This window comes from Gallinula chloropus (assembly GCF_964237585.1).
Source record: "Gallinula chloropus genome assembly, chromosome: 3".
In the NCBI taxonomy this organism is placed as follows: Eukaryota; Metazoa; Chordata; class Aves; order Gruiformes; family Rallidae; genus Gallinula; species Gallinula chloropus.
In genome coordinates, this window is record NC_140087.1 from 45,939,995 (window position 1) to 45,966,062 (window position 26,068).

Sequence of the window (26,068 nt, forward strand, 5' to 3'; positions counted from 1 at the left end):
TCGTGCTGGCAGAAGGTACTGGGATGTATTCGCAGGTAGAGAGCTTGTGGCTTGAAACTGAGTCGATTCCAGTGCCCAGGCTTTAGAGCAGAACCGTTCTTCACCAAAGTAAGGATTCCTAGAAACTGGATGTATTCACAAAAGCTTGCCTTCAGTAACTTTCTGTTGCTCCTAGAGCCTAGTCTTGGACACCAGCTGTGACCTCCTACGTTGTAAGGAAGAGAGGTTATTCGTGCAGGCCTGGGGTGCTTGTAATGTGACAAGAGCAGCAGTACGTTTTGTGGAAGAATTTGAGAGTGAAGGAGCTTAAGTGTTGCTTAATGTTCTAAACAAACGGGCAAAAAGGGAAGGAGCCATCAGCGCTGCATGAAACCTACTAGGCGGCCACTGACAATAAAGAATCAAATAGAAACCAAGGGAAGGGACAAATCATAAGGAAACTCATCCTGTTACTGAGCAGCTTTTCAAAGTAGGATTCTTTCTTTCTGAGGTTTTTTCCTGTTACTTACCTTGTCAGTACCTCTGTGGCATTTTTTGTTGGTGATCTCATAGGAATCAGAAAAGCAAAGGATTCTCCTTTTGCTCTGCTGGGAGATCAAAGTCTGTGCCAAGTGCCATTGTTTTAGGCCGAGAGCTACAAGTGACATACAGGAGATTTCACACTGCGTGCTGATGGCACTTCTGTCAATCTCCAAGCTAGGTATGGCAGCCATGAGTCTATTTTTGCCTTTTTTGTCTTTATTAACAGTCAAGAATGCAAGAGCTACAGGCTGAGGTAACAACCAGTCTGCTGCAGTTTCCAGAGGTGACACTTCAGGCCCTTGGGCAAGATGGGAAAAGCCCGGATTCTGTGCTGTGCGGGAAGTTTTCTGGAGGTGAGCGTTTTCCTTTAAAGTTGGTCTCCTTACCAAGTTATTCTTGCCTGGAAGGGAGAGGACAACGCTGCTAAGCGCTGCAGCCACACTCCCAGAGTAGTAGTAGGATGCAGAGTAATCAGAGAGAGAGCTGCTGCAAGTGACTGAGCAGGCTAGGCAGCTGACTTTCTAGGTGATCTGACATTAGAGCTGGGTGCCTCTCTTGAAATCTAGGCTTCTTTTACTGCCAGGTAGACCCTATCTACCGGACTGTCAATGCAGTAATTGAGTTAAGATGGCTTTCTCTTCTCTTCTCTTCCAGGGAGAAACGTGCTAGCCTGGCTGGCACGTGGCCCTCATCTGGAGGTAGTGAACTCTGTCACCGGAGAGCGTCTTTCTGCTTACCGATTCAGTGGAGTAAACCAAGAGCTTCCCACTGTTCGTGTGGTAAGGGAGTTTTCCTGGCAGAAGAGAACTGGGCTGCTGGTTGGCTTGGAAGAAGCAGAAGGAAGCGTTCTCTGCCTGTACGACCTTGGGATATCGAGAGTGGTTAAAGCTGTTGTTATTCCTGGACGGGTACGTACTTTTTCTTTGGAGACACGAAGGCTTTGTGATGTTAGGAGCTGCGTAATCCTGTCAGAAAACTGTCTTCAAAATATCCCAAACCTCCATAGGCATGCTGCCAATGACTCAGACATGTTCCCAAGAGTGTCCCACTTGCAAGCAGGTGCTTTAGAGCAGAACACGATTTTGTCTTGACTCGGGGTAGTGAGTCTTGGAGCTTTAGCTGGCAGAGGAGAGCTGTGGGCTGTCACAAGCGTATAGCTAGTAGATCAGTGAGGTCAATGTGGACAGGGCACAAGTCTTACTGGTTGGACTGTTTGCTAGTAAATGGAAGGCACTAACAGGGTTTTGTGCAGGGCTTTTTTGATTTTTTCCTCTCTTTTCCTTGTTGTCATGGGAAGCATGGGTTTGTTTTTAAATCTTACAGTCTTGTATTTACTTTCTGGCTTCGCTTTCAAATGATTTCTATTGAGCTTTCCAAACAGCAGAAATAGTAATTTGCAGTTTTCCTATAGGTAACTGCTATAGAAGTCATAAGTAATTACGGAGGAGCCAGTGTGAGCACTCAGCACCTACATCAGAGCCTGCGATGTCTCTTTGGAGTGGCAGCAGTGGCTACAGATGCTGGTTACGTCCTTCTGGTTGACCTTTGCTTGGATGATTTATCTGGCAGTCAGAGCGAAGTAGAAGCATCAGGTAAGCTTTCAGTTTTCAAACTGGAATTGAAAAATAAGGCAACTTGTGGCTTTTACCTCAACCCTGAGCATGCCGCTTTGAAGATGCTAGCGTGCAGACATGTGTGACTCCTGATTACAGGCAGCGATTTGACATCCTACAGTCCTGAACAGGCTTCCAAAGCCTTTTCACAAGCTGTGGATTTGGAGGAGTGAAACCTCCAGTTTGTGTCTGTAGCGTTTATATGGTGTTTTGCCTGTTGCAACAGTGGCTTCAGGAGTTGCTGTCACTTCAGATGACAGCTTTGTGGCAGGGCCCAAACTCCTGGTTTCCAGAGTCCTCTTTTCTGTGGAGGTTATACTTCTACCGGTTTTGAAATGTGAATGGGAGCCCCTGTCCGATGGGAGAGTTTGTGGTTCTTTGAATACATGCACGATGGCAATGGCAAAGAGAGTGCTGCCTAAATAGGTATTTGGCCTGGAGCGGTAGAATTGGATTCCAGGTGCTTTCACATCAGTGTTTAAAATGCCACCTCCATGGAATCATTTATTGCCTGGTTTTGTGTGTGCAGATCTAGAAGTTTTCTTTATTATTCCTGCTGAAGTCCCGGAAAGAAGAGCAATTGCGACCAGGGAACGCAGACATATCTCTTTTCAATTGCAAGCACCTTCAGGACCATCAGTATCAACCCTGTGCTACATAAGCAGAACCAATCAGCTGGTGGTGGGCTTTTCAGATGGCTACCTGTCACTATGGAACATGAAAACTCTGAAGAGGGAGTAAGTAGGCCTTTACGCTCGGCCATGCCTGGGGTAGCACTCTTTTTGATTAAGGAAGCATGTTAATGTAAAGAGAGGTTTTCTTTTTTCATTGTTGTTGCTGTTCTTTTTGTTTTTTAAACATGTAGGCACCACACTCAACCAGAAGGTGGCCGGATTCCTGTCTATGCTGTTACTTTTCAAGAGCCTGAGAATGATCCTCGCAATCGTTGCTACCTCTGGGCCGTTCAGTCTACACAAGAAAGGTGAATAACAACTTACCACAAGCCACTGAATGAATTTAATTTTTTGTTCAGTATGTGTTCACCTGCAGTTGATACATGTCTGGTTGTTCTGGTTTTTGTAGCTGCGCAGGAGATTCTCTCGGGTACGGAAGGTACCTGATCTTACAATGAGCTTACAATGCAATTTCAACAGGATTTCACTGTTGGGAAGAGGGAGCTACTAATTCCTGCCTTCTGAATGAAGGCAAAGCAGCAGTGGCTAATCATTTGTGCTTGCATTCTTGAATGATTTCCGTTGTTTCTTGACGACTGCTTCTGACATGTTTGGTATTTGCAGCGTGACACGAAAATACCATTGAGCCCAGCTGAGCTGCAGGTCAGATGTGCCGGGCTGCTGCCCCTGAAGGAGGGAGGTGCCGGCATTGCCGATTCCCTTCTGCCAACTGGAGCAGCCTCTGGAGCCTTTGTGAGCCACTGTTCAGCAGACAAGTCAGTGGTTTCCTGCTGGGCTAAGGAATCAGATCAGAATGTTGCAGGGTGCAGTGGCTTGGCACTTTGGGAGGAAGGGAAGGGAAGGGATGAGATCTCTCTCTCCTTCAGCATCTGGAAACTCCCTAATCAGCTCAGCAGTTCCTATTAAGTTTGACTTGAAAACCTTGTTGACTGAGAACTCTTCCCTTTGAAGAACTACTTCCAACAACTTTTAGTTTGTACAGCAACACCAGACTAAAGCTTTCCAATTGTAGGGTTAGCACTTGCCCCCGAAGCTGTCAGCGTTTCCTCCTTTATGTTTTAATGGCTGAATGTGACCAGCCTGTCGTGTTTTTGGAGGTCGTGGTGCTGGTCTTCTCAGCAAAAGTGTGCCATTAAGATGTCTTCAGTCTAGATCTAATGAAATGAGGACTATAAAGCAGCTTTGTAACCATATTCCATCACTGATACTTTTTTCAGCGGAGGGGACGTTGTGAGTTTACATCTGTTGCAGCTGGCTTTTGGTGGCAGAAAACGCTTGGCATCCGGACAAGTCATGTATGAGGTAAATGATGCATGTATGAGAGAGGATGAAAGGAGTCGTTTTCTCTATGGGACTATCACCTAAGTTGGCCTGTGCAGTATTTACCCTTAAAATTCAGAGCTGACTGAAAAAAAATAGTAAGTCTTTTGCTGGTGCTTCTTGGGCGTGGCGTTTGTCCACGGTTTTTGAAAGCAAGCCATGGAATTTGATCCTGCAGTGTCATGTGTGGACTGGCTCCTCTTTGCATTGGAATAAAAGTTGGAAATTCAGCAGTTAAAATTAATCTCTGACAGGCTCCTGATACTATTGGTTTTAGTGTTTGTTTATTCTATAATAAAAGTGAGAGTCTCCGCTTAGGCTTCATGTTAGTTTCTCAAAGAGATGGGTTTGATTTTTCTTAGCTGCTGCTCTTGTCTGTTATTTCCAAAGTTACTTGATGAAAGAGAAGGGAGCATGCGTGCTTCACAGACAACTTCAGCATTTTTCTTTGTAGCCAGACATACGTTCTTTCAGATTTAGGAATAATGTCTGATTGGATCTCAAATGCCCTTTCTGCTTGTCGCTTCTTTTTTCCCCAGGGTTTGAAATCCTGCGGCGAATGCTACAGTTTGGATCTCACAGGTGGAATCGTTCCCTTGAGAGGGCAGACCAGGAATACTAAACTACTCAGCTGTCAGACCATTGAAAAATTTAGCCACTCTGATGGCAGTGAGGAAAGCCTTAATGAAGGTTTGTTCATTAGACTAGCTTGCTGGGCTTACTGAAAAGGAAACACTGGATGCCGAGGTTATCTGAGATTCCTCAAGGGAACAAGTGGCTTCCATTTTAATCTCTCTAAAGGCAGTTTAGTTTCAGGAGCTAACAAAAGAGAAATGGCACAGAAGCTCACAACGAGACATCCCTGGAGGTATTTGAGAGGCATGGAGATGTGGTGCTTAGGGACATGGTCCCTAAAAAGAAGTTAATGGTGGACTTGATGATCTTAAAGGTCTTTCCAACTAAAACAAGTCTATGATTCTATTCCAACTGGAGGGAAAATCCATACTGTATATAGTTTCTCACTGGAATCAACGTCCATGTTTTTCTGAAGTGTAGCAAACACAAGGCAGATGACGTTTGCTGCTGAGTCCTGCAACTAATAGTGAAGTGTATGAGGTTCCCTAAATGGTAATAATGAAATCAACAGAAATAGCACCTTGTTCCTTACTCAGTTATGGAAAATGAAATGCCACCTACTTTGCTTACGTCCAGCAAATGCATTCTCCCCAGAGAAGAGAGACGGCTCCACTTAGTGAGAGAACTGGAGTAGAATGTTACTGAGCAACACAAGTGTATACTAGACATGTTTGCATGCTTTCTGAAAGCATCCTAGGATGCTTTGGGTTTTGCTAAACTCTTCCTCATCCCAATCAGTACGTGTTGTGCTTGGTGACAGAACTAAGGTAAAACGGAAAGCGGTGTTTTAAAAATAGCAGACAAATCGTATTTTCCACCAATGAGAATCAACGTCTTGTCTTTTACAGTCATCTCTCCTGAGACCAGTGTCTCAGTCTTCAGCTGGCAAGTGAATACCTATGGTCAGCGAACACCATCGACTTTTTTGTGTGTATTTGACATTAATCGCTGGTATCAGACTGAAATGCCGGATTCACTAAGGTAGGTTTTTCTTTCGTTGTTCTCCATATATCGCTTTGGAAGAATTCACTGAGCTGTCAGCGTTGAGCTTATGCACTGCTTTTCTTTAAGGGTGGAAGAATTCCTTCACGATTGCCCCTACTTTGCACTGTGGTCGCTGGATGCTGTAACGAGGGTGACTTCTCCAAAGCTCATTTTGGATGTTCTGGTACAGGAGCGGAGTCTCAGTCGGGGAGTTCCTCCATCTCATCCACCACCTGAGCAGTTTTTTCATCCAGGCATCTACAACTTTGGTAGGTATTTCACTGCTTTGAATAGTGCTAAGCTGCCATGGAGGTCAGAGGCCATGGACTGGTTCTCCGATTCATTGTTTGTCACTCCAATACCCAAGGAAGAAGCTCCAGGCCCCTCCCAAGGCCACCTCTGAAACATATCTGAGAGCCTGCTGTCTGGGTTTTGGTGTTTGTTGCTTTGGTAATGCCGACACTGAAGTGGTGATGGTTATAAAATGAAAGGGCCTTGAACTGAAGCTCACAGCACCTGGATAGCACTCGAGAGAAATTGTTTTGTATCCCAAACTGCGTCAGTGCTCTGCTGAAGACAACGGGTGCTCAGTTACATCTGTCCAGATACTGCTACGTGCGAGTGTAAAGTGCTCAGAGAGTAACCGTGAGAGTACAGGGGCCTGTCACATGCTCATTGTTTCTGCAGATGGTACGTGCTTGCTGAACTCCGGAGTGGTTCACATGACTTGCACCGGCTTCCAGAAGGAGGTGATCTTTGCTGTACCTTTATTGCGAGTGTCGGGAGATGTAGCTTTTCCATGTTCTCTCTTGCCCCACTTTCAGCCTCAGAGACCCTTTATGCTCACCCTGCCCATTTGCGGGCATCATTCCGGTTGCGTCCTGCCAGTTTTAGGTGTGCGGTAATGTTTTAGGGCGACTCTTGGGACTGTAACACTCCTGTTGTCACCTGCTGAAGCACGATCGGGGATTGAATGCCTAGAAAGAAATGCAGCATTGCTTTAGGGGAGGGAAAGCCATTACTTCTTTATTCGTCACCCGTGGAACTGCTGGCATGGCCTGGAGTGAGGGTTTTGATCCCTGATTAACTTGAAGGAGGGGGGCAGAAGGGAGAACAGGAGAAAGTACTGGGCATTTGGGGAAGAAAAGCAATGCTGTCTTAACCCGTATTTTGTGACTGATGTTTCAGACGTTGCAGTTGCTAAAGAAATCCGGTCCTTCAATAATCAAAGCCATTCCTGAGACCTACAACAGGTGTCTTGTATCTGGCTTGCTCTCTCCGAGACTGTCTGATGTCCCGCCATCCAGTTTGAGTCAGGTGCGTGCGCATCAGGGGATCACAGGGGAGATCCATCCCTCTTGTTTGCCAGGGCTGCAGAGGCTCCGAGAGGTGATGATATGGTCTTCCTCATATTTGCCCTGAAGCACGAGTGTTGCCTTCAGTTAGCAGAAGTAACAGTCGCCTGAGGTCCCAAGTGCCGCATTTGACTGGCAGCAGCCCCAGCGGATCTGGGGCTAGGGAGCCATCGGCTAATTCTGTGCCACAGAGAGGCCCAAGGCATCGTGCAGTTAGTGCTGGTCGGGTGCAAGAGGAGGCATTGTTCCCTCAGAGGAACCTCCATCCCCGCCTGTTTCCCAAAGCATTAGGTTTGGCATTTAGTACCTGACAAGGGGGGGAGTCTGCCTCAGAGGCAAACTACTGCATCCTCTGAAAGCAGAGCTATACCTCTGGACTAATTGACTTGCGATCTCTGAATGAGTCGGCAGTTAGAGATAAACACTTAGAGTTGAGGGTTCAGATATCAAAATATGTCGGAGTCTCATTTTATTTTGTCTGTTGTGATTAGGAGGAGCAATTTGAAGCGATACTGTCAGCTGCTGTCCGGACAGGCTCTTTAGATTTTCTGACGGGATGCATTAAACATTGGGCATCTGAAGGTAATCCTTGACTTCTGAGGCTGGTTTTATGGTAGACTTTTTAGCTTTGAGTTTGAAGGTGCTGATTCATTTCTTCTTTTGTTTTCTTACAGAGCGGCCAAGTTCTGCTGCCAATTGGCGGTTTGTTCTTGCGTGGACGTGGAACAAAGTGATCTGTACAAAAAATGAGTTGGACCAAATGTGTGAGTACTAATGTGGTCATTCTGCACCTGTAAAATCATTCCTACTGATTGAACTTGCTCAGAAGTCTGCTGGCACCTGTTATTGCACACGGTTCCCGAAGGGAACCTTGAAACTCTGCAATTGCTTTGTACGCTAATGATGGACTATTTCTTCTTGAAAAGGTGCTCCGCTCTTCGATGGTTCTTGCAACTTCATTGACCCACAGACGTTACGGTCTCTTCAGCACTGCCAGTTGCTTTTGACCAACCTTAGCAGAGTCTTAAACTGTTTTCTAACAGAGGCACGAGAGCTTACCGAACAAGGTTTGTAACAGCATCATTCAATCTCTCATACATTCTGTTAAGATTTGGAGTGATGCTTGGGTTGTAATTGTGGAAACAGGAGCTTTGGTTGGTTTTGATGATGGAAAGGCAGTCAGACGCAGCTGGGAGAAGGGGCTTAAATCTGAGAAGTTGTGACTGTCACGTAATATGCACAGAGTTCCGGGACATAGTTTGTTGTGGGGATCGTGCAAGTCGCTGGGGAGGTTACGTTCAGCAAGAAGCTACGCAGGCAGCAGCTGGGTGGAGACGACAGCAAGTGAATGTGGTAGCATTTGCTATAGTAAAAATGTCTGCTATGTGAAAAGCTCTAGTTGCATTTTAACCTCTAGTGAACCTGTTTCTTTGCAGGGGTTGCTTTTTGTTTTGGTGGTGACTGTGTGGGATTCTCTTCAGAGAAGAGAGTCATACCGAGTGAGAATACAAGGAGAAAGATTTCTGCCCTGTTATTTAGATACTTCCTATTGAGTAGGATGAAGGGAATTGTGTAGAAGTGAAGATTTGCAGAAAGAGAAATCATCTTATGCCTTGTTTCAGGTTTTGCCAACTTGAGAAAGAAGCAGTTGGTAACCAGCCTTGTTTCTTTGTATGCGCAAGTGGTTGCCTGGTTCTGTCGATCCAGTCTCCTTCCAGAGGGTTTAGGTAAGCATGAACTGTAATTCATTTGCAACAGGGAGACCATCCGCTCAGCCATGTCTATGGAGACATTCTCAGCTGTGCTTTAGTAGTCGTTTCATCAGTAACAAGTCGTGTTGGTTCCGTGGTCACAGCGTATGCTGGAGTTCTGTTTCTGAAACGGAGCTGTTCCTGTTTTAGCAAGTACGGGGTGTAGAATAATGCAGCCAGTTTCTTTCCTGGGTGCCCTTCTAGAAATACCAACAGTGTTCCTCTGATCTCCAGGAGCTGCTCTTGGCCACAGGTTGAAATCCTTGGGATTTGAAACCAGTAACTAGTAAGGAACAAATACTGGAATGCTCTTTTTTTACAGGAGAAGCATTGCCTGCATGTTTTGAAAATATTGCTTGAGGAAAAAATAAACCTTGGAAATGCTTCCTTTAACTGAGGGATTATGAATTCTATTATCAGCTCAGCTGACATGTTCAAAACCCGCTCCCTTTGAGAACGGGGGTTTTGGGTTTTTTTGATAGTGAACTTCAGGTTACATGACAAGTTCTGAAGGCTACCTCAGCTGTAAACCAAAAACGGCACTTGAGACAGGAAGGACTTGAGTCTAGTGTCAAAGGCAGAAAGAGCCCTGGCTTCGTTCAGAGTCGGAGGCTTCTCGGTGCTGAGCTCATTTCCTGCTATTTTAGTCAAAGTTTTGCTTTAAAAATGTGCTGTTCCCTCTTTAACTTGCTTGGACTTTCTTGCCTGCAGATGACGATGTGCCTTTGGCTCGACCTTTCTACAATTATCCTCTGCTGCAGAGCTACTACACCGGCCATCGACAGCAACTTGAGCGTCTGTCAAGGTAGGCCTTACAGGGAAACTCTGGAAGGCTTCCGCTGCACATCCAGGAGCGGAAGGGAATGGCTGTTGTGTCGACAGTTGTCTCTGCTGTGCTGAATTCATTTGCTGTCAATCCTCCTGGCTTCAGGGATGTGTGTGTTCCTTTGAACACAGAGGTTGCTTTCCTCTGTTAGAATGTTTGTACCTAAGGCCGCTTTGCAGCGTCTCTTGGTGACATCATTGTTTTAAAAAAAGCCCTCTCTCTCCTTGACTAGTGATCTCTGGGAACCATGGTATTGGCCTGAATCCCCTACTCACAAGTACGTCGGTGTTATTTACGCACATGAAGCGGTTGGCAGAGCCAGCACTCGCTGGCTGTTGGATAGAAGTCGGTTCCCAGTGGGAGCTTTCGTCCCTGGCCTGGCTGACTAGCATCCGGGTGATAGGCCTTGGCTGAGGGGGTCTGAGGTTCTTCTTTGGAAATTGTACTGAAAAGGAAATAAGGGCCTAACACAGATTGGGCTATGACGCTGCTGCAATGACAAACAGGCTCAGGCTGTTTCCACTTTCAAGCCCTTGATCTTGAACCATTTCCTCTGTGCAACCTGAGCCATGTACTCTATGCAACTCCTTGCTGCCTCTTGTTCCAGAGGAAAATGGGATTCTGACTGCTTGATGATTGATGGAATGGTTTCCCAGTTAGGAGACCAGGCTGAGAAGTTGTGGCAGAGAGATGAAGGAGGAACTGGGAAATATCCCCCTGCTAGTTTACACGTGAGCGTCATTTCTCTGAAAACACATCCCTCCCCTCCATACACCAAGGATTAATGAAAGACAGTTTATAAGAAAACTCTTCATTACTTTTTCATGCCAGGCACTGCTGGATCTCTATTTGCTAGAAAGCATTGAAGAAAGCGACAAGCATGCAATTGTATCCTTTCCAGTTACCGGTATGACACCTTCAGTATGTGCACGTAAATGTTCTGTGATGCTGAGATGTTTGGATTGTCCATCTGGCAGCTCCACTGAGCAGAGGGAGGCTGAGTGAGTAACGGGAGTGCTTCAGGGTCTGAAGGTAACCTTTCTGAATGGCTGGCAGAAGCCAATGAGCATTCCTTTCTGGTAACTTATTCGGAAGGTGGTTTTGAGCTCAGGACCTGTCTGTCTGCTGTTTCTAAGAGCTTCAAAAGGCAAGACTGATACCTCAGCAGATTTGTCTTCCTCCCATTCTTGTGTTTGCCGTTCACGATGTTTTTTCTAACTGTAATGTGACCCATCTTTGGTCCTACAAAACTTATGATCCTTAATTAGATGCTCGATGCCAGACAATTTACCTGCTGCTAGACATCATGCATTCCTTTCCGAACCAAACAGATGCTTCAATCAGTTCTTTCCGAACAGCCTTTGCCATCCCTTGGGGTCTGGTTAAGATGATCCAAGGGTTTTGGCTTCTAGACCACAAGGATTATGAAGTAAGTAGATAATGGATTTCTTCAATATACATTGCTGTAATCTCGAAAATGCTGCTAAAAGCTGCTGCTTAGCTAATAAGGGGTGAGAAAACTTTGGGACCCTTTTTGTAATAGTGCTAAAATATGCTCAGCACTAAAGGATGTGTTGAAATTTTAACTGTGTTGCCAGGCAGACGATTGAAAGAAAGACAAAGTCCTCTTTTGTACTGCTTGATATCTGAGTTTTCAAAGCCACCCCTTTAGGTTGAGCTCAGCAGAGCAGTTGGATGTTGCCTCAGAGCAGCCTGTCCTGATGTTAGTGTAAGGCGTGTGTCTGGGAGAACAGGTACCTATTTTGTAAGGTATTTCCATAAAGGGCTGTTTGTAGCCAGAGGTTTGGTTAACCCCCAAGAGTGGGAATGACACTGTTGAAAACACACCCTCAGTTCTGTCTGGCACACTGAACTTCTTCTCTGCAAGCACTTAAGAACTGAGGTGAACCTGTCCTGTATGAAGCATTTCCTTGGTAGCTCACAGAAGTTTGTTTAACCCACATTCACCCTCAGTTAAGAAATTGGGAGCTTTTTGCTTTGTGTGCGCAGTTAATAACCATGACCTCTATCTTCTACAGAACTCACTGGCCCTGCTCTTTCACCCAGCTACAATGAGACCTGTGTCATGGCAACACTGGAGAGTTCTTCAGTGCCTCATGTGCCAAGGAGAGCACAGGCAAGCCCTCCGATACATGCAGATGATGAAGCCACCCATGTCAAGCAGCGGGGAAGTGAAGCTTTCCCTCAGTGTGTTGCTGTCCAATAGGTAACGAAATAGATCCCACCATTTTGGCCTTCAACTAGTGTTGGGCATAATATCTTGTGGCAGCTTTGGGGGCATAATGTTAATAATCTTTGTTATCCTTGTAATAGTCTCAAAAGAAAATAATACAAGAAATTAATTGCAGGTGCCTGGTGGAGGCTTGGGGCCTGTTGCATCAACACAGCACCAAGTTAAACATGGAGGAGCTGCTAAAACACACGTACGAAATCTGTCGGGAGCTGGGACTAATGGAAGATTTATTGAAACTACATTTTACAGTCACGGAACAAGTAAGTGTGGACAACAGGTCTTTAAAAAGAGAAGAGGTGGAATCCTAGTACAGTTCTGACAGGTGTTATTTCTCACAGGAGCATTTCGAGAAGTTTTTACTGACCGATGCTGATGTTCAGAGTCATGAATTGCTTTTAGCCCACCAACGGCAGCGTGCCAATTCTAACCCCGCAGAACAGCTGAATCAGTCACTGCAGGTTAATCTTGTGGTAAGCATAAAGGTTCTGGCCAGTGGGCAACTTTCTGTTAGGGGTTACAACTCATTCTTCCTAGTACTCACTAAAAGTCCTGCCTGGGCTTTTTTAACTTTCCTGGAAATATTCAATTCCTCAAAATAGCCAGTTTAAGATTTGAGAGCTTCTGTTCTGGGCCTGTGATGCACTGCTTGTTGTCCAGAGCCAAAGTTTTCCAGTGAGTCAGACTCAGCAGGTGGTTTTGCAGGTTGTAGGTCCCATATCACATTTGAAACCTTTCAGCCAGCCGGAAGATGTCTGCAGGTAGCTTTTCCCTTAGTCGTTGCAATATTCACTTCAGTTTGACCAAGAGAATTAGCAATTGCGCTGTGGATTCGGTCATCTCAGACATGGGTGTTACAGGAGGAGAAGGGCAGAGCCTGCTCTTTTGTGAGCAGATTGAAAATGGCAGGTGCTGACGAGGGTGTGAGAATTGTTTTCCCTCCGAGTGGCAGGTTCTGTAGCTGCACTAGTCTTGCTGCTCATTGGCTACAAGAACCAGGTGGAATTGGTGGGTGCTGGTGGGTAGAACTTGCTGCTCTTTGGTCACTACTTAGAAATAGCACAGCTCGTTGTGTGCAGTGGACTTCTTGTAATGAGGTGGCTTTTGGCTGTACACCTTTCCTTCACCAGAATGATCGTGATCCTCGCCTGAGAGAGCGAGCAGTCACCAGAAATTCTGTATTAGACCGATGTGGCAAGATCTTTCCCAGAGTGCAGAGGAAGCTGGCTAGAGAGAGCGGCAAACCTTACCATGTCCCTTCATCTGTCATCACAGCAGGTAATTTTAGGAGGGTGAAGGAGTTGTGACACTAACCATCACTCACTTGGATGAGACAGGGCTGATACCCATTCCCTCTTGTTTCACAGTCTCCAGACCAACACCATTATCAACAGTAACAAACAAAGCTAATGCAGGAAATGTGCATACAAGGGCAACATTCATCAGTAATGTTTTGTCCAAAATTGAAGAAGTCCGTATCGGAATTGAGCAGAAAGCCCACGTCACACAACGTGATAGGTAAGCAGCCTTCTAAAAATGTTGTGTCTTGAACTAGAGGCTTGGAAAGAGAGGGAGGGGAAAAGTCATTATAAGTAATGTTGGAAGAGAGAGGTTTTCTTCTACGGCAATTCTATTTCTGCAAACACATATTTTTACGTGCATTCAGAGTTTTAGATAGCTGAAACCAAATGGACTAGATGATATTTCAAGGTTCCTTCCAAACCCTAACATTCTCTGATTCTGTGGAGCTAAAGCTATTATTACCATCAACCCTTTAGTGTAGGGGTTTGGATGGATGTGACTATGCCATCAAGTTGTAATCTTTTACCTGTTCCTGCCCAATTCTGGCTTCATTTTTCCCAGGCTTAGTTAGAAATAGTCAGAATTCTACAGAATGGAAGAAAGGCTGGGAGTTTTTCAAAGCTATGGTGAAATAAATGTGAATTCCAGTATGTTTGGGCTTCAGAGGATTGGAAGTCATTTACACCTTCCTTGTAATTCCAGCCCTGGAGCTACCAAACCACCAGTCAGAGCACATCGTCTTCCCAATGCAGAGTTGCCCAATGCAGTCGTTGGGACACCAGTTGCACAACATGGTGGTCACTGGCACTCAGCATGCAGAGCCTCAACTTCTTTCGTGGCACCCAGCCCACTGCAACCCAACATGCACCGTTCCACCTCAGCAGTGAATTCTGCCCGAGCAAAAGAGCTGAATTTACTGAAGACTCCACTCGTGGTTAAGGTCTGTACTGCCAAACCCAGGAACAACTGGCCACCCCAAAGGTCTGTGAACTTGGTTTCAGGCAAACCCCCCCCAGTAGGTAACACACAAACTGCTGGGTTCCAAAGGTGGAGCATTTCAGTCCGCATGTGGTTATTGTATAGGCAATACTTTTGTAGGCAGTACGGTGGGGACGGGTCTGGAAGAGGGGAAGTTAAGTTGTAGTTAAATCACAGCACGCCCGTTGTCACAGAGCTCCGTGAAATAAGCTTGTTTTTACTGGATAGAACAAAGGAAGTCCAATTTGGAACTCTCACCATGCTTAGATATTGAAAGATGCAATTTGTCACTTAAATGATCCTGCTTGTAAACCCTTTCCATACTGTGAAATCACCTTCAGCTGAGGAAGGAAGACCTGAACGCTCCTCGCTGAAGCTGGGTGGGGACTTCTACAGCAGGGTCACTTATTTTCGTCTGGCGCACAGATGGATCCATTGATTAGTAAAGGAATCGGCTCTGGCTGTTGCTGTGCTGGGTGGTGCTTCACATGGCAGCGTGCTCAGTCACTGTGTCTGGGGTGCCATGTGAAGCTGTGTGCCTTTTAGAAGAGCAGCATAGATATGGCAAAACTCATCGGGAGGGGAGATAGTGTTGCAGACAAGAAGATGCCCTATCTGTGTTCCGTCAGGTAATCAGTTGGAAACATTTTATGTTGGCATTAAGAAAGAGGCAAGGAGAAACGTGAAAAGCCTGGGGTTTGTCCTTCAGGATTTTCTACCTTTGGGAGAAGAGCAGCGTAGAGGCAAAGCTTTGTCCTTGCTGCTGGCACAGACTCTGTAACTTAAACTAACTTAACATGGTTTTAATGAGTCAACTGTGGTTTAAATGGAGTGGTTTTATCTCTGTTCATAGCGAGCTAAAGCCTTGGCCACATCAGCTCCTGGCTTTTCTGGGATCACCCCTCAGTCTATTCTGAGACCCAGCCTCTGCACCAAACCCCTAGCGACTCCCTCTGCATCTCCAGGACGATCCATTTGTCCTGCACGGCCAAAGAAACCGAGAATATCTTTCAGGCAAGAGAACTCGAATGCCAGATGGACTGCTGAGGTAAGCAGGGCTGCACTTAGGGATTGTTACAGTTAAAGGCCTTACTGACTCTGATCTGATTGGGATGGTTTTTTTCCCAGTTTGCCAAAAGTCCTTACATTGCGAATAGGGATTGTGCTTCAGAACAGCAGACTTGAATTTGGTCAAAAAAGCCACGGCAGAGCTTCTGTAACGCCTCGTGCCTACAGCACCATACTCACAAGAAATGCCCATGACCTTGGAGGTCTTTACTTGGCGTTGTTAGGAGCTGTGATTCCAAATGAACGTACCGAAACTGGGAGCAGAACAGGGCCATGTGCTAATCTACACATGTGATCTTTCTGTTTATGTACTAAGGAATTGTCATCATCTGTTTTTATTATAACGATGACTGCCTCTTATAGAGAGCTTCTGAATTATAACAGGCGGCCCCCGCGCATGTGCGCTCGCTCTCTCTCTGATATATCAGCTTCTTACTAATAGAGCAGGGTGGCCAGCTTAATTTACTTGTTCCATCCTATAGGCATAGTGAGTGCTACAGTTCTCGTGGTAGTGTGTGCCAGCATCAGCAAAGAGAGATATTGAGTTATGATTCTGGGTATGCAAAGCCTCCCTTTCCTTGAAGACACAGTAGTGAACCCGATGTGTAGCTTGATACAAATAGTACAGGCAAGTACATGCAAGACCCACTTCATCTTGCAGAACAACCAGAAACGGAGCACGCGGGTTGCATACACCGAATGCTCTGTTCCCTGACCCTTACATGCATACATTTTGCTCTGTAGTAGGGAATGTGTTGCATGGCTCTACCTACCTTCAGAGGTGATCTGAAAGAGAAAAGCAGCGTTTCAGTGTCCTCTGTTTCATCCAGCTCCGTCGGAAGTCAATCAGCCTGGTAACTAATAATGCATTAACAGTCGCTTTTTAACTTTAGGTTCTTGAAGATGGTGCAGATGAGGCGCAAGCCACAGCAGAACCACCTGAAACATCACCGTATAGGAAACTACGTGTTAGTCCTAGGAGACGAAGGAAGCCTAATGTAGGAAAAGTAAAAAGCAGCTGCTTTATTTGTTCTGATGGACAAACACTACCTGTCAGGACGCAATTTGTAGCCGTGACACCAAGAAGAAGATTCAGAAGAGCAAAGGAAGATGCGTCTGAACACTTGAGAGAGGCTAGTAAGGAAATGTCTGTTGCTGAAGGTAGCAATATTTCTTCCACTCCTTCCAGAAGGACTGGAGGAGGAAAAAGTGCTAGGAAGGGGACACAAAATCTCTTGGGACACTCAGAATCGCTCTGTACTCGGGAAGACGCACAGTCAGGTGTGAAAGTGGAACTCCTTGATACTCCAAGGAGAAGAGCAAGAAGAATTCCACATGCTAAACCACGCAAAACACAAACTGGTGAACACACACCTGCACAGCCAAATGAAGACCCAACCACATCCATGGCTCCAGTAAGGACAGGGCGTCGGGGCAGAAAGAGACAATCAGTACAGCTTTATACTTAATTATGAAGAACTAAAGCAAATAAATGTTACATCTGTTAAGTGCTTGAAGTGTTAACTGATTTACTTTGATTCTGTTTTGTTGCCACCTTGTTTGTGTTGCCCGGTGTGCAAATATGGCAGAGATTCACAGCACTTTTTGTCCAGGTTCTTGTTCAGATTACCAGGGAGTAAGGATCTTGGGATGAACTGCAGCACAGTAAGTGTAGTGTACAGTTGAGAGACAATGTGATATCCAATTTAACTAAAACCTGATTGCCCTTAGCCAGTAATAACAATACAAACTTCTTATTATGACAACAGTCAAGAAAGAATTTGAAATTTGAACTCAAATTATGGTTCCATTTAAGAAAAAAAGAAAGATTCCTTAAACTAGTCCAGTACATGAGCATTTCTTGAGATTATTAGTAAACTGCTGTAAGGCAGCCAATAAAAATTATTTGGTTTATAAAAATTTATTGGTTTATAAAATAAGAATACCTACAATTTAAGCAGAGACATATATTTGTAAAAAATTTCTGTATGACCTTTAGTCATACGAATTAGTATTTCCATAGTAGTGACACTGAGGAAGAAAGGAAGGCATAGGCAGGGATTGTCATAATTCGGTGCTGCTGGATTTGCCTCAGAATATAACATTCCTGGAAATAAATCTGTTTCTGATCTTCCAGGTTGTGAAGACCTTAAAAGTAACAGTGTGAATTGGTGCAATTAGTGTGGCAGTCCACAGCCATGTCTTTTCCTTCAGCTCCTCAGTTAAGTGAATTTACTAAGAGATCTGAAATATTGACGTGAATTCCTTGTTCCTAATCATAGGAACATGTTCCAAACCTTGTGTTGAGATGTCCTGCAAACACAACTTATGCTGTGTGCTGAATTACATACCACAGACCAACAGGAACCACATTCACCACAACTACACTATCATTTGTTTGCCCATTCTTATTCTTGTACCTGAAGCCTGAAGTATTTATTACTACCTTTTTTTCACGTTACAGAACTCTGTGAAGGCATTCAGGAAGCACTGAGGAAAATACAAGCAGGCACAGGGGCAGGGGCAATTAAACCTGTAGCTGTGGCAGGAAGTGGGTCATTACCTAAAAGATGATGCTGCACTCATAACTCTCTGTAGAAACAAGATTAAGGCCAATGGCAGAGACCAGACTGCACAGCCCTTGTACTGAAAGGCTGGAAGTACTGCAGCCCCTGTACTGAAAGACATGAAGCAGTGACAACCACACTCTCTCACTTAGTGCCTGGTGGGGATTCACAGCTAGAACAGTGGAGGCTACAGCTTCACATCTTGCCTACTTGAGTTGTCAGTGAAGTTGGTGAGACATAATTTGCTGCACCAGTTGTTCTGTTGATTTTACTAGAATGCCTCCAGCGGTGGCTTTGGTCAAAAGTACCAACACCTAAGTGAGTCAGGTGAACAAGGTTTGAGCCTACAGGCATAAAACCAAGCTGTTTTGTTTGATGACCTGTAGTGCTAGGGTAGCAAGTATATTCCCAGCCTTTATACAACTCTATGGTATCACTTGAGAACACAAACCTTTTTTTTTAATTGGTGAAAGGAAGTTTTTTGGTCTTTTTACTTTTAAACGTAATATTATTTTTGGCAGCTAATACCAAAAGAGCAATGCACACGTTTAGGCATGGCAGGAGAGTAGTGCAATAAAGAAGATGATTTCTTCTTGCATCTCCCCTCTGGGGCATGGCAGAATTTCATTTCATTTGTACTTTCTTCAAAATCTGATGCAGCTAATTTCATGCAAGCACATGAATCACAAGGTTGGAAAAGACCTTTGAAGATCATCAAGTCCAACCAAGGTGTTCAGTGCAAGTTGCCTTTGCAATTGCCTTTGCCATCTCTTGGAGTCTGGTTAAGCTGATCCAAGGGTTTTGGCTTGTACTTTCAGGCCATCATTCAGTGAAATCCTGAGTATGGAAGACATTTGCTGAGCCCTGCCTTTCTCCACTTTTTCACATGGGGAAAGCAGATGGGCATTTTGCAAATGACAGCATTTGTGGAGGAGCGATACCCCGTGCACCCGGAGCTGAATAAACATACCTGCTTTATAACTCTTTATGAGCTGTAAAGTCAGTTTCCGTGCACCACTACTGCGACTTTTTTTCAACTGCACTGTCTGTATGTTCTCCAAGAAACTCTTTAAACCAGTCATAGAGTTCCTCTGGACTCACCAAGTCTGCCCAGAGCCTGAGCTGTGCCCAGGTGACTTTCTTCCAGGTTGGGAATTATAGTGAGCTCTCTCTCCGTATGACTTTAAGGCGCGATGTAGCGTTAACAGCTTGGTTCAATCATTAACAGAAATTGCGACAAGACAAGCAAACTGCTGCAGATGACAGCAAACAGTTTGGCAGGTGGTGGGAAAGGAACAGACCTGTCATTGTATTTAAGGTGAGAGCCTGAGGCAGAGGAAAGCCGAGTTCTTCAGAGGCAGGCGAGCAGCACGAGGAGTTGTTGCTGTTGATTTATCTTAACTTGGTGCTGGGCCCTGCTGCACACCAGGTAAGCTATTCCTAGGCTTGTGCACTCCGCACGTGCAGCCTGGATTTCTGAGAAAAGGGATTTTGAATAGTGCTTAAAAATATTCCTCTCCCCAACAATTCTGGTAATGATGCAAAGACTGACCTAGCAGGTGAAGGTCTGTGTCTCGGGGAAATCTAAGGAAGTGTGAACTACAGGAGGACTGGGATAAAAGCTTATTTTCAGCTGGTAGCTCGAGTAAAAGGACCCTTTAACCAAAAAGTTAAAAAGAAACTTAAAAAAGGTGTCAATCATGCTCTGCAGGAAAACTGTAGATTGGATTCCTAGGTACCTGATTCCAGCTGATAGTTTTATGGGACTTACAGCCCAGAAAGAAGAGAGGATAGATGGTTGATTTCTGAGTACAGGCTTCTCGGTGTGGATCAGCTCAGTGGGCAGCAGAGGTTGGTTGCTAAAAAACCAGCAGGATTCCCTCACAGCAGGAAAAGAATATTTTGCTGCATTGTTTGGGTGAAATTGCCCTCTCCTTTGCTTAGAGCAGGCAGCCTATAGAAGGGTGCTTCCACACTGTACCCTGTCCTCAGTATTACTTGCTGCTCTCACACAAGCTCTCAGGCTGCATGTTCTTTCTTGTTGTCTCCCTTGTGTGCCTCTCATCCTCTGCATTCTGCAGGTGATGTAGTGATAGGGCAGGACAGACAGCAGGGCAGCTTGCCTCATCTGCAAATGCATCCATACACATACTGCTCATCTGTTCTACACAGAGGGATTATTTTTTTTTAATAACAGAAGTGAAAAGTATCCCTTTTTATTCTGCTTTTCACTGACATTACTCAGTCTTACATCCATCAAACACATTAGTTACATTCAATGCTCTGGTCTTTTTAGAGATGTAATGCCTTCAAACCACTGTCACCATCTTGTGGAATTCCAGCTTTCCAAAAGATGACAGACTTATCTAGGGCTTAAAAATATCTTAGCTCCCTCCAAGAGAACAGAGGCTTGAAAACTAGAGAGAATAAAATAATTGCTTAACACACCAGCTGGTACCTGTCTGTAATGCTGTCTAACTAACTCAGCCTGGAGCATAGCAAGAGAGGGAGAGCTTGGCAGCACTCAATTTTTGTCAGCTGGCTTATTTGAGAGAAGCCTGGTGCCGGTCTGACCTGACGTAGCCTCTAGTTTCTGTAACCATGTGGGTAATGGAAACATATTTCACACAGATCAATGAGTTACAGGTGTTCTATCAAATTTTGGTAGGTTTTTCTTATATTTCAGAGGTGAAAAAAGGGAAGCTTTGCTAGGAAAAAAAATCAATATATTTTGCTAGTGATTCTCTGGGATTAGATAGGATGATCAAATAATGTTTGTGCTTTCTGGGCAAGTGAAGGAGGTCCAGTAACTTACCATTTCCCTTGCCCTGTTATTCTGGGAGAATTCTCTCTTTGGTATTAGTTATATCTAGCCACACTAAGTGTCCTGTTCATTTTTGTTTCTCATAATAAATGCTCTTCTTTGTACTACATGGAGTAAAATTAAAATAGGTTAGTCAGTAACTAATTGCTTCAGCAGCAGCTGAACAGTCTCTCATGTGTTCCTGTAAGTAATCTGAAATCTCCCTTTTGCTTTTATGTAGGCATCAATATATTCCATATTGCTGAGTCTTCCAGCAGCAAATGAAGAACATGTATCTGTTCCTCCTTTCCATGTTGTATTTGCTTTCGAAAGCCACTGGTACCAAAGAGGTTATATTTGGTCATAATAATTTCACAGAATATCAAGTGGGCAACATGACCCTTATTCTCTCTGTCCCACATGGAGGGTCAATGGAACCCAAAGACATCCCTGATCGAGAGGCTGGCTGTTGGGATGCAAAGACATCCTCTTGTATTTTCACACATGAGTGTCCACCTGGAGGTATTCAAAATTATAAGAAATGCAAAGTGTCCACCAACCAAGACAGGTATACTATAGATGTGGCTCTGGCTCTTGCTGAAGAAATCAACAAAATTACTGATGGCTTCTTCCCCCATATCATTATAAACCACCTACAGAGGTTCAAGATGGATGCTAACAGGGGCAAGGAAGAAGCCTCCTTTGGAATTCCCCAAGCAGAACAGGCCTGGGAGGATTATATGGGATTTTTGACCACTGCAAAATCACAGATGACAGAGGGCCTGATTCTGGATATCCATGGACAAGCACATCCTCAACAGTGGATAGAACTAGGTTACACCCTTTCAAAAACTTCCCTTAACTCGGGCATCTACTCTGCATCGTGTTCCTCAATTAGCCATCTGGCCAGTCAGCTAGTCAGTGTGTCTTCTGAGACTTTGATTGCAGGGAACAGGAGTCTGGGTAAGTATATTGAAGAACAAAGTAACAGCTACGTGTGTGTGCCTTCTCCATCCAATCCTAGCCCAAATAATGGGAGCTATTATAGCGGTGGATACATAACAAAGACTTTTGGTTCCCGTAGTTCTGGCACCGTTGATGCCATTCAGCTTGAGCTACCTCAGTGGGTGAGGGCAGCTGAAGAACGCCCCAGATTTTGTAAGGCCCTAGCAAGGGCTGTAATGAAGTTCTGGCAAACTAACTACTGCAGCCAGTACAACCATCAATTTGTGCCGTGCTGAAAGAGGCTTTATTGCTGAGATATCGTTCCATAATACAGAAATAATCTGGAACAACCAAACAGCTGGTACACCTGGAACATTTAAGCCTGCAAAGTAATTGTGGATGCTGGTGGAAGGAAACTAACCTGCAAAGGATTGCAGAGACATGGACAGACAGAAAATCCACAGCTAATACAAACAAGTTCATTAACACACAGTTTTGTCCTAGATCCAGCATATAGAAGACTGAAGATGAGTGGTTGTATTCAAAGTATCACTTGCCTAGTATGCTTTTCTGTGCTGAATTTCCTTCCAGTAACATCCTCTGTTCTCTAGCACACAATAAACAACTATTCTTCTTCCAATGAATGCTGTGCAGTGCCTTAGTAGATTTATCTGTTCAAAGAAATGAAGCGTCTCTGTTTTTCTTGTGACTATAAGAAAGACAATTGGATAATACTATTGTGTAAAATTTTTGGGTCCGGGACCAGTTTCCATTTGGCATTCATAAAGCCCTGGGAGTTAGAAGCCTTCAAGTAAACAGTGATGATGAACAATGCCACCTGCTACTGCAGGTGGGGTTTTTTTAACTTAATGAATTGTGGAAAAAAATGTCTCAGAGCATTATAGCACTGTAACTTTGTCACCATTTAAACAGCACCACAGTAAGGTAGGATGGAAGGCTGCTAAAGATAATACATAAACCCCATACATATTTGACACATTTCCTTACAGCATGGTTCCCTCTTTAGAGCTGATCTGTTGATTTAGTTCAGTGCAGGATTAAACACATGATCGTTACACATTACATTATGGATGGGCTCTTGTGCATGTTAAAGAATATAGTGACATGAATAGACATGAGTACGAATCAGCTCTTGCAAAACACGGGCGATCAATAAGGAAAAGCAAAGGGAACGGGCAGCCAGACCACAAAGACTACAACTCAAAAATTAAGAGCCTATGAAATCCTAGAAGTGACAAAGGTTTGGTAAAAAGAAAAGAACAAGTAAATAATCAGTTTTGAGTAACTAGCCACTTCTGAGGAAGCAGTCAGTTAACAAACTGAAGTGGGATACCTTGCAACCACAGTAACATACTTTCATTCTAACTAGAAACAGGGATGATACCAAAACCAAAATCTTACACAGTTATAGCACATACCAGTGTCAAAAAACAAGGGTAAGGAGCTCTCTGAACCTGAACTGTTCATTTTTAATAATATGTGAAGACTATGCTATTTTCAGGTAGCTGGAAGAGAGCTGATGTAGCTGTCTTTCAAAGGTAAATGGGACACGAGGAGCTGCAGGGGTGTTACCTTTCATACACTGCTAAATCATGGGGCAGGCGAAGGGAGTACAAACAGTAAATGGTGGGTTGCACTTTATCTGGTGCCACTTGGTTTGTCAGACAAACCTGATTTTAGTTTTAATCACAAGGTTGGTGAACGTGGTGGGTTGACCCTAAGCACATGCTAAGAACCCACCCAGGTGCTTTCTTTTCCCAGTGGGACGGGGGAGAGATCTGGAAGAGCAAAAGCATGAAAACTCATGGGTTAAGATACAGACAATTCAACAGGTGAAGCAAAGCTGCATGGGCAAGCAAAGCAAAATCAGGAATTAATCCACTGCTTCTCATCAGCAGGCAAATGTTTCGCCACTTCCTGGGAAGCAGGGCCTCCGCATGCTTGGGAAGACAAACACCATAACAACAGCCATCTTGCTTTTTTCCTCCATTCTATGAGCTCTCATTGCTCAGGAGATCATTATATGGTATGCCTTATCACTTTGGTCAGTTTGGGTCAGCTGTCCTGGTTGTGTCCCAGCTTCTTGTGCACCTGCAGGCTGCTCACTGGGGGTGGGAAAAAGCTGCCTTGATCTTGTGGAGGCATTGCTCAGCAACAGCCAAAACACTTGTATGTTATCAACACTGTTCTAGTCACAAATCCAGAACACAGCACCATACAGGCTGCTATGAAGAAAATTGGGTTAATCCCAGCCAGATCCAATACAGTTGATCATAATATTTTAAAATATACTCCCACAGGATGTGTTGCTAGTCTGGCAGAAAAAAAAGGCAGCATAATATCCAAAATATGAAAGTCCAAACTGGACAAATTTGGAACAGAGAGGAAAACTGTGGTTTTGCCATAGAGAATGACTGGCAGCAAATGTGCATTGAGAACCCTAGGATACTCCCGTCTACTGGGAACCAGGATAGCAGCACAAACAGACATTTGGCCATAGAGGATATTCATGGTGGGTTCTCTGGCTTGTGCCATCCAGACGGTTAGACTGGATAATACAGCCATTCTCCTTTGGCACTAAAATTCATGTATTTTCCTGTCAGGGTGTAAAATCAATTCTACCCATTTCTGATTACTGAAGTTCCTGCAGCATTTTCCCTAAGGAAGCAGATGTTTGGTTTGAGATCTCAGGCAAGTGAGCTTTCTTGTATATAGTCGTTAACTACAGTGGTTCTGGTTAAGGTGTCTCTGGGCCATGATGAATTCTTCAACGTCGAATGGGCTATCCACTGATTTCAACAGGAATGATTTTGACATAAACCAAATAATCCCTTCCCCTTTCTCCATGTGGTTTCCCAAGCAGAAGGGCAACTCATTATGCAGCACAGGATGAAAGACACTGTTCAATATGATACTATTATTAGTTGTGCTAGTTAAGGATTTAGATTTCCTATTTAGATGAAAATACAAAATAAAGCATAAGAAGACATTACTGGCACTACTGTGCCAAGGAAGAAGAAAAAGGACAAACCTATTAATTTGGCTTCTTAAATGTTGGTGAGGAGATAAGGTTCCAATATCTGCCAGTTCTCTTCCAGTGCTATCAAAGGTTTAGTTCTAGATTAAGGGTTCAGGGTCCAATCATAAAAACAGGAAAGGTGTTAAGTAGGTTTTAGCACATCCAGGAGGCTAATAGTTGAAGACTTTCAATTAACACAAAGTCCACCAGAATAGCATTGTTACTAGCCTCTCATTAAGGAAACAGCCACTGGCAAGTGCTGAAAAGGAGTATGATGTCTGATCACCGTGAGTGTATTTTATAAATTTTTATCTCATTTATAGCAGTTCAGTGTAAGGAGTCCATATAGAGTCACAATAAAGATAAAATAATACTGTTATGCTTTCACCTTCATCACCCCCTGAATGATACATCATGTAATAAAAATGATAAATAATTGAGGTCAATTGATTTGACCTACAGTGGTTTTTACTGTTTTAAATCTGCATAGTAAAATTTAATTTGGTGCAACAAGGGATCAAGAATTTGCCCGTAAACCTGAAGTGACAGGCAGTAAGTTGATCAGAAAAACTAATTAAAAGAAATCTTATCAAAACATATTTTCCATACCATGACATGTTAGTGTGTTTCTGAAACAAAGCATCATAAACCAGAAGGAACCTGAGCTGCTGAAAATTTATTTTGGGGGTAATAAGACCATGGCATTCTGTTAATAGTTCTAGTCAAGACACCTTCTGAACAAACAAAAATATGAGTGAAACATGAGAGAAGGTTAGAGCAGTACCTCTGGAATAGTGTTTCTTTTTCTTGTTTGTATAGCTAGAAAAAGAAGAATTTTGAAGATCTGTGGCTCTCATTCTTTAAGCAGTTAATCATCATAAAGTGCTTTTCCTTATTAAGCATCAAAGAGCTGTGAGATGGGTTTTTCTGTGAGTATCTTTTTGTAATCATACACTGGCTTTATTAGAATTTATTCTCTACTTGAAGGACTGGAAAAGAAGTAAAGATTTGATTTCTATATGCTCTACTTCCTAATGAAATGGATTAAAATATAATAGAAAAAAAATTGAGAAAAAAAAATGAAATAAGGAACCTGCTAATTCACTTTCCTGAAGACGGACGCAATGTTTATTTGTCTTGACCCTGTCTTCCACTGAAACCTGTCTCAGTTATTCATCCAGTGGGACTGGACATCTTAGGCTTGTTCCACTGAAAACCTTTAGCAAATAAATTGGAAAATGTCAGTGAATTCTCAGGTGAACAGACCACTTTGACAGCATTTTCTAATAGCTCAGACAAAAAAATAATTTGTTGTGCATGTAGCTCACAGAAAAAGTCTTATCTTGTTTTATTATAAATCCATTTCAGAGCAATTGGCTTCATTTTAGTTGCTCCTAACTCACCAAGGCACA

At 43.9% G+C, this 26,068-nt stretch overlaps 1 protein-coding gene across 1 annotated transcript; it reads left to right on the top strand.

The window, feature by feature from the left end:
• Positions 1–754: 754 nt before the first annotated feature.
• LOC311189415 (protein ELYS-like) lies at positions 755–16,303 on the top strand (the record flags this gene model as incomplete). Its single annotated transcript, XM_084261078.1, has 27 exons — positions 755–875; positions 1,177–1,430; positions 1,934–2,114; positions 2,665–2,872; positions 3,001–3,117; positions 4,048–4,132; positions 4,690–4,840; positions 5,635–5,767; positions 5,858–6,039; positions 6,458–6,519; positions 6,959–7,087; positions 7,617–7,707; positions 7,800–7,889; positions 8,052–8,192; positions 8,748–8,852; positions 9,588–9,681; positions 10,310–10,433; positions 10,534–10,590; positions 10,985–11,131; positions 11,742–11,929; positions 12,072–12,216; positions 12,295–12,426; positions 13,084–13,231; positions 13,321–13,471; positions 13,958–14,195; positions 15,199–15,281; positions 16,195–16,303. 27 exons carry the CDS (start codon positions 755–757, stop codon positions 16,301–16,303), a joined length of 3,666 nt encoding a protein of 1,221 aa, XP_084117204.1.
• Positions 16,304–26,068: the final 9,765 nt, after the last annotated feature.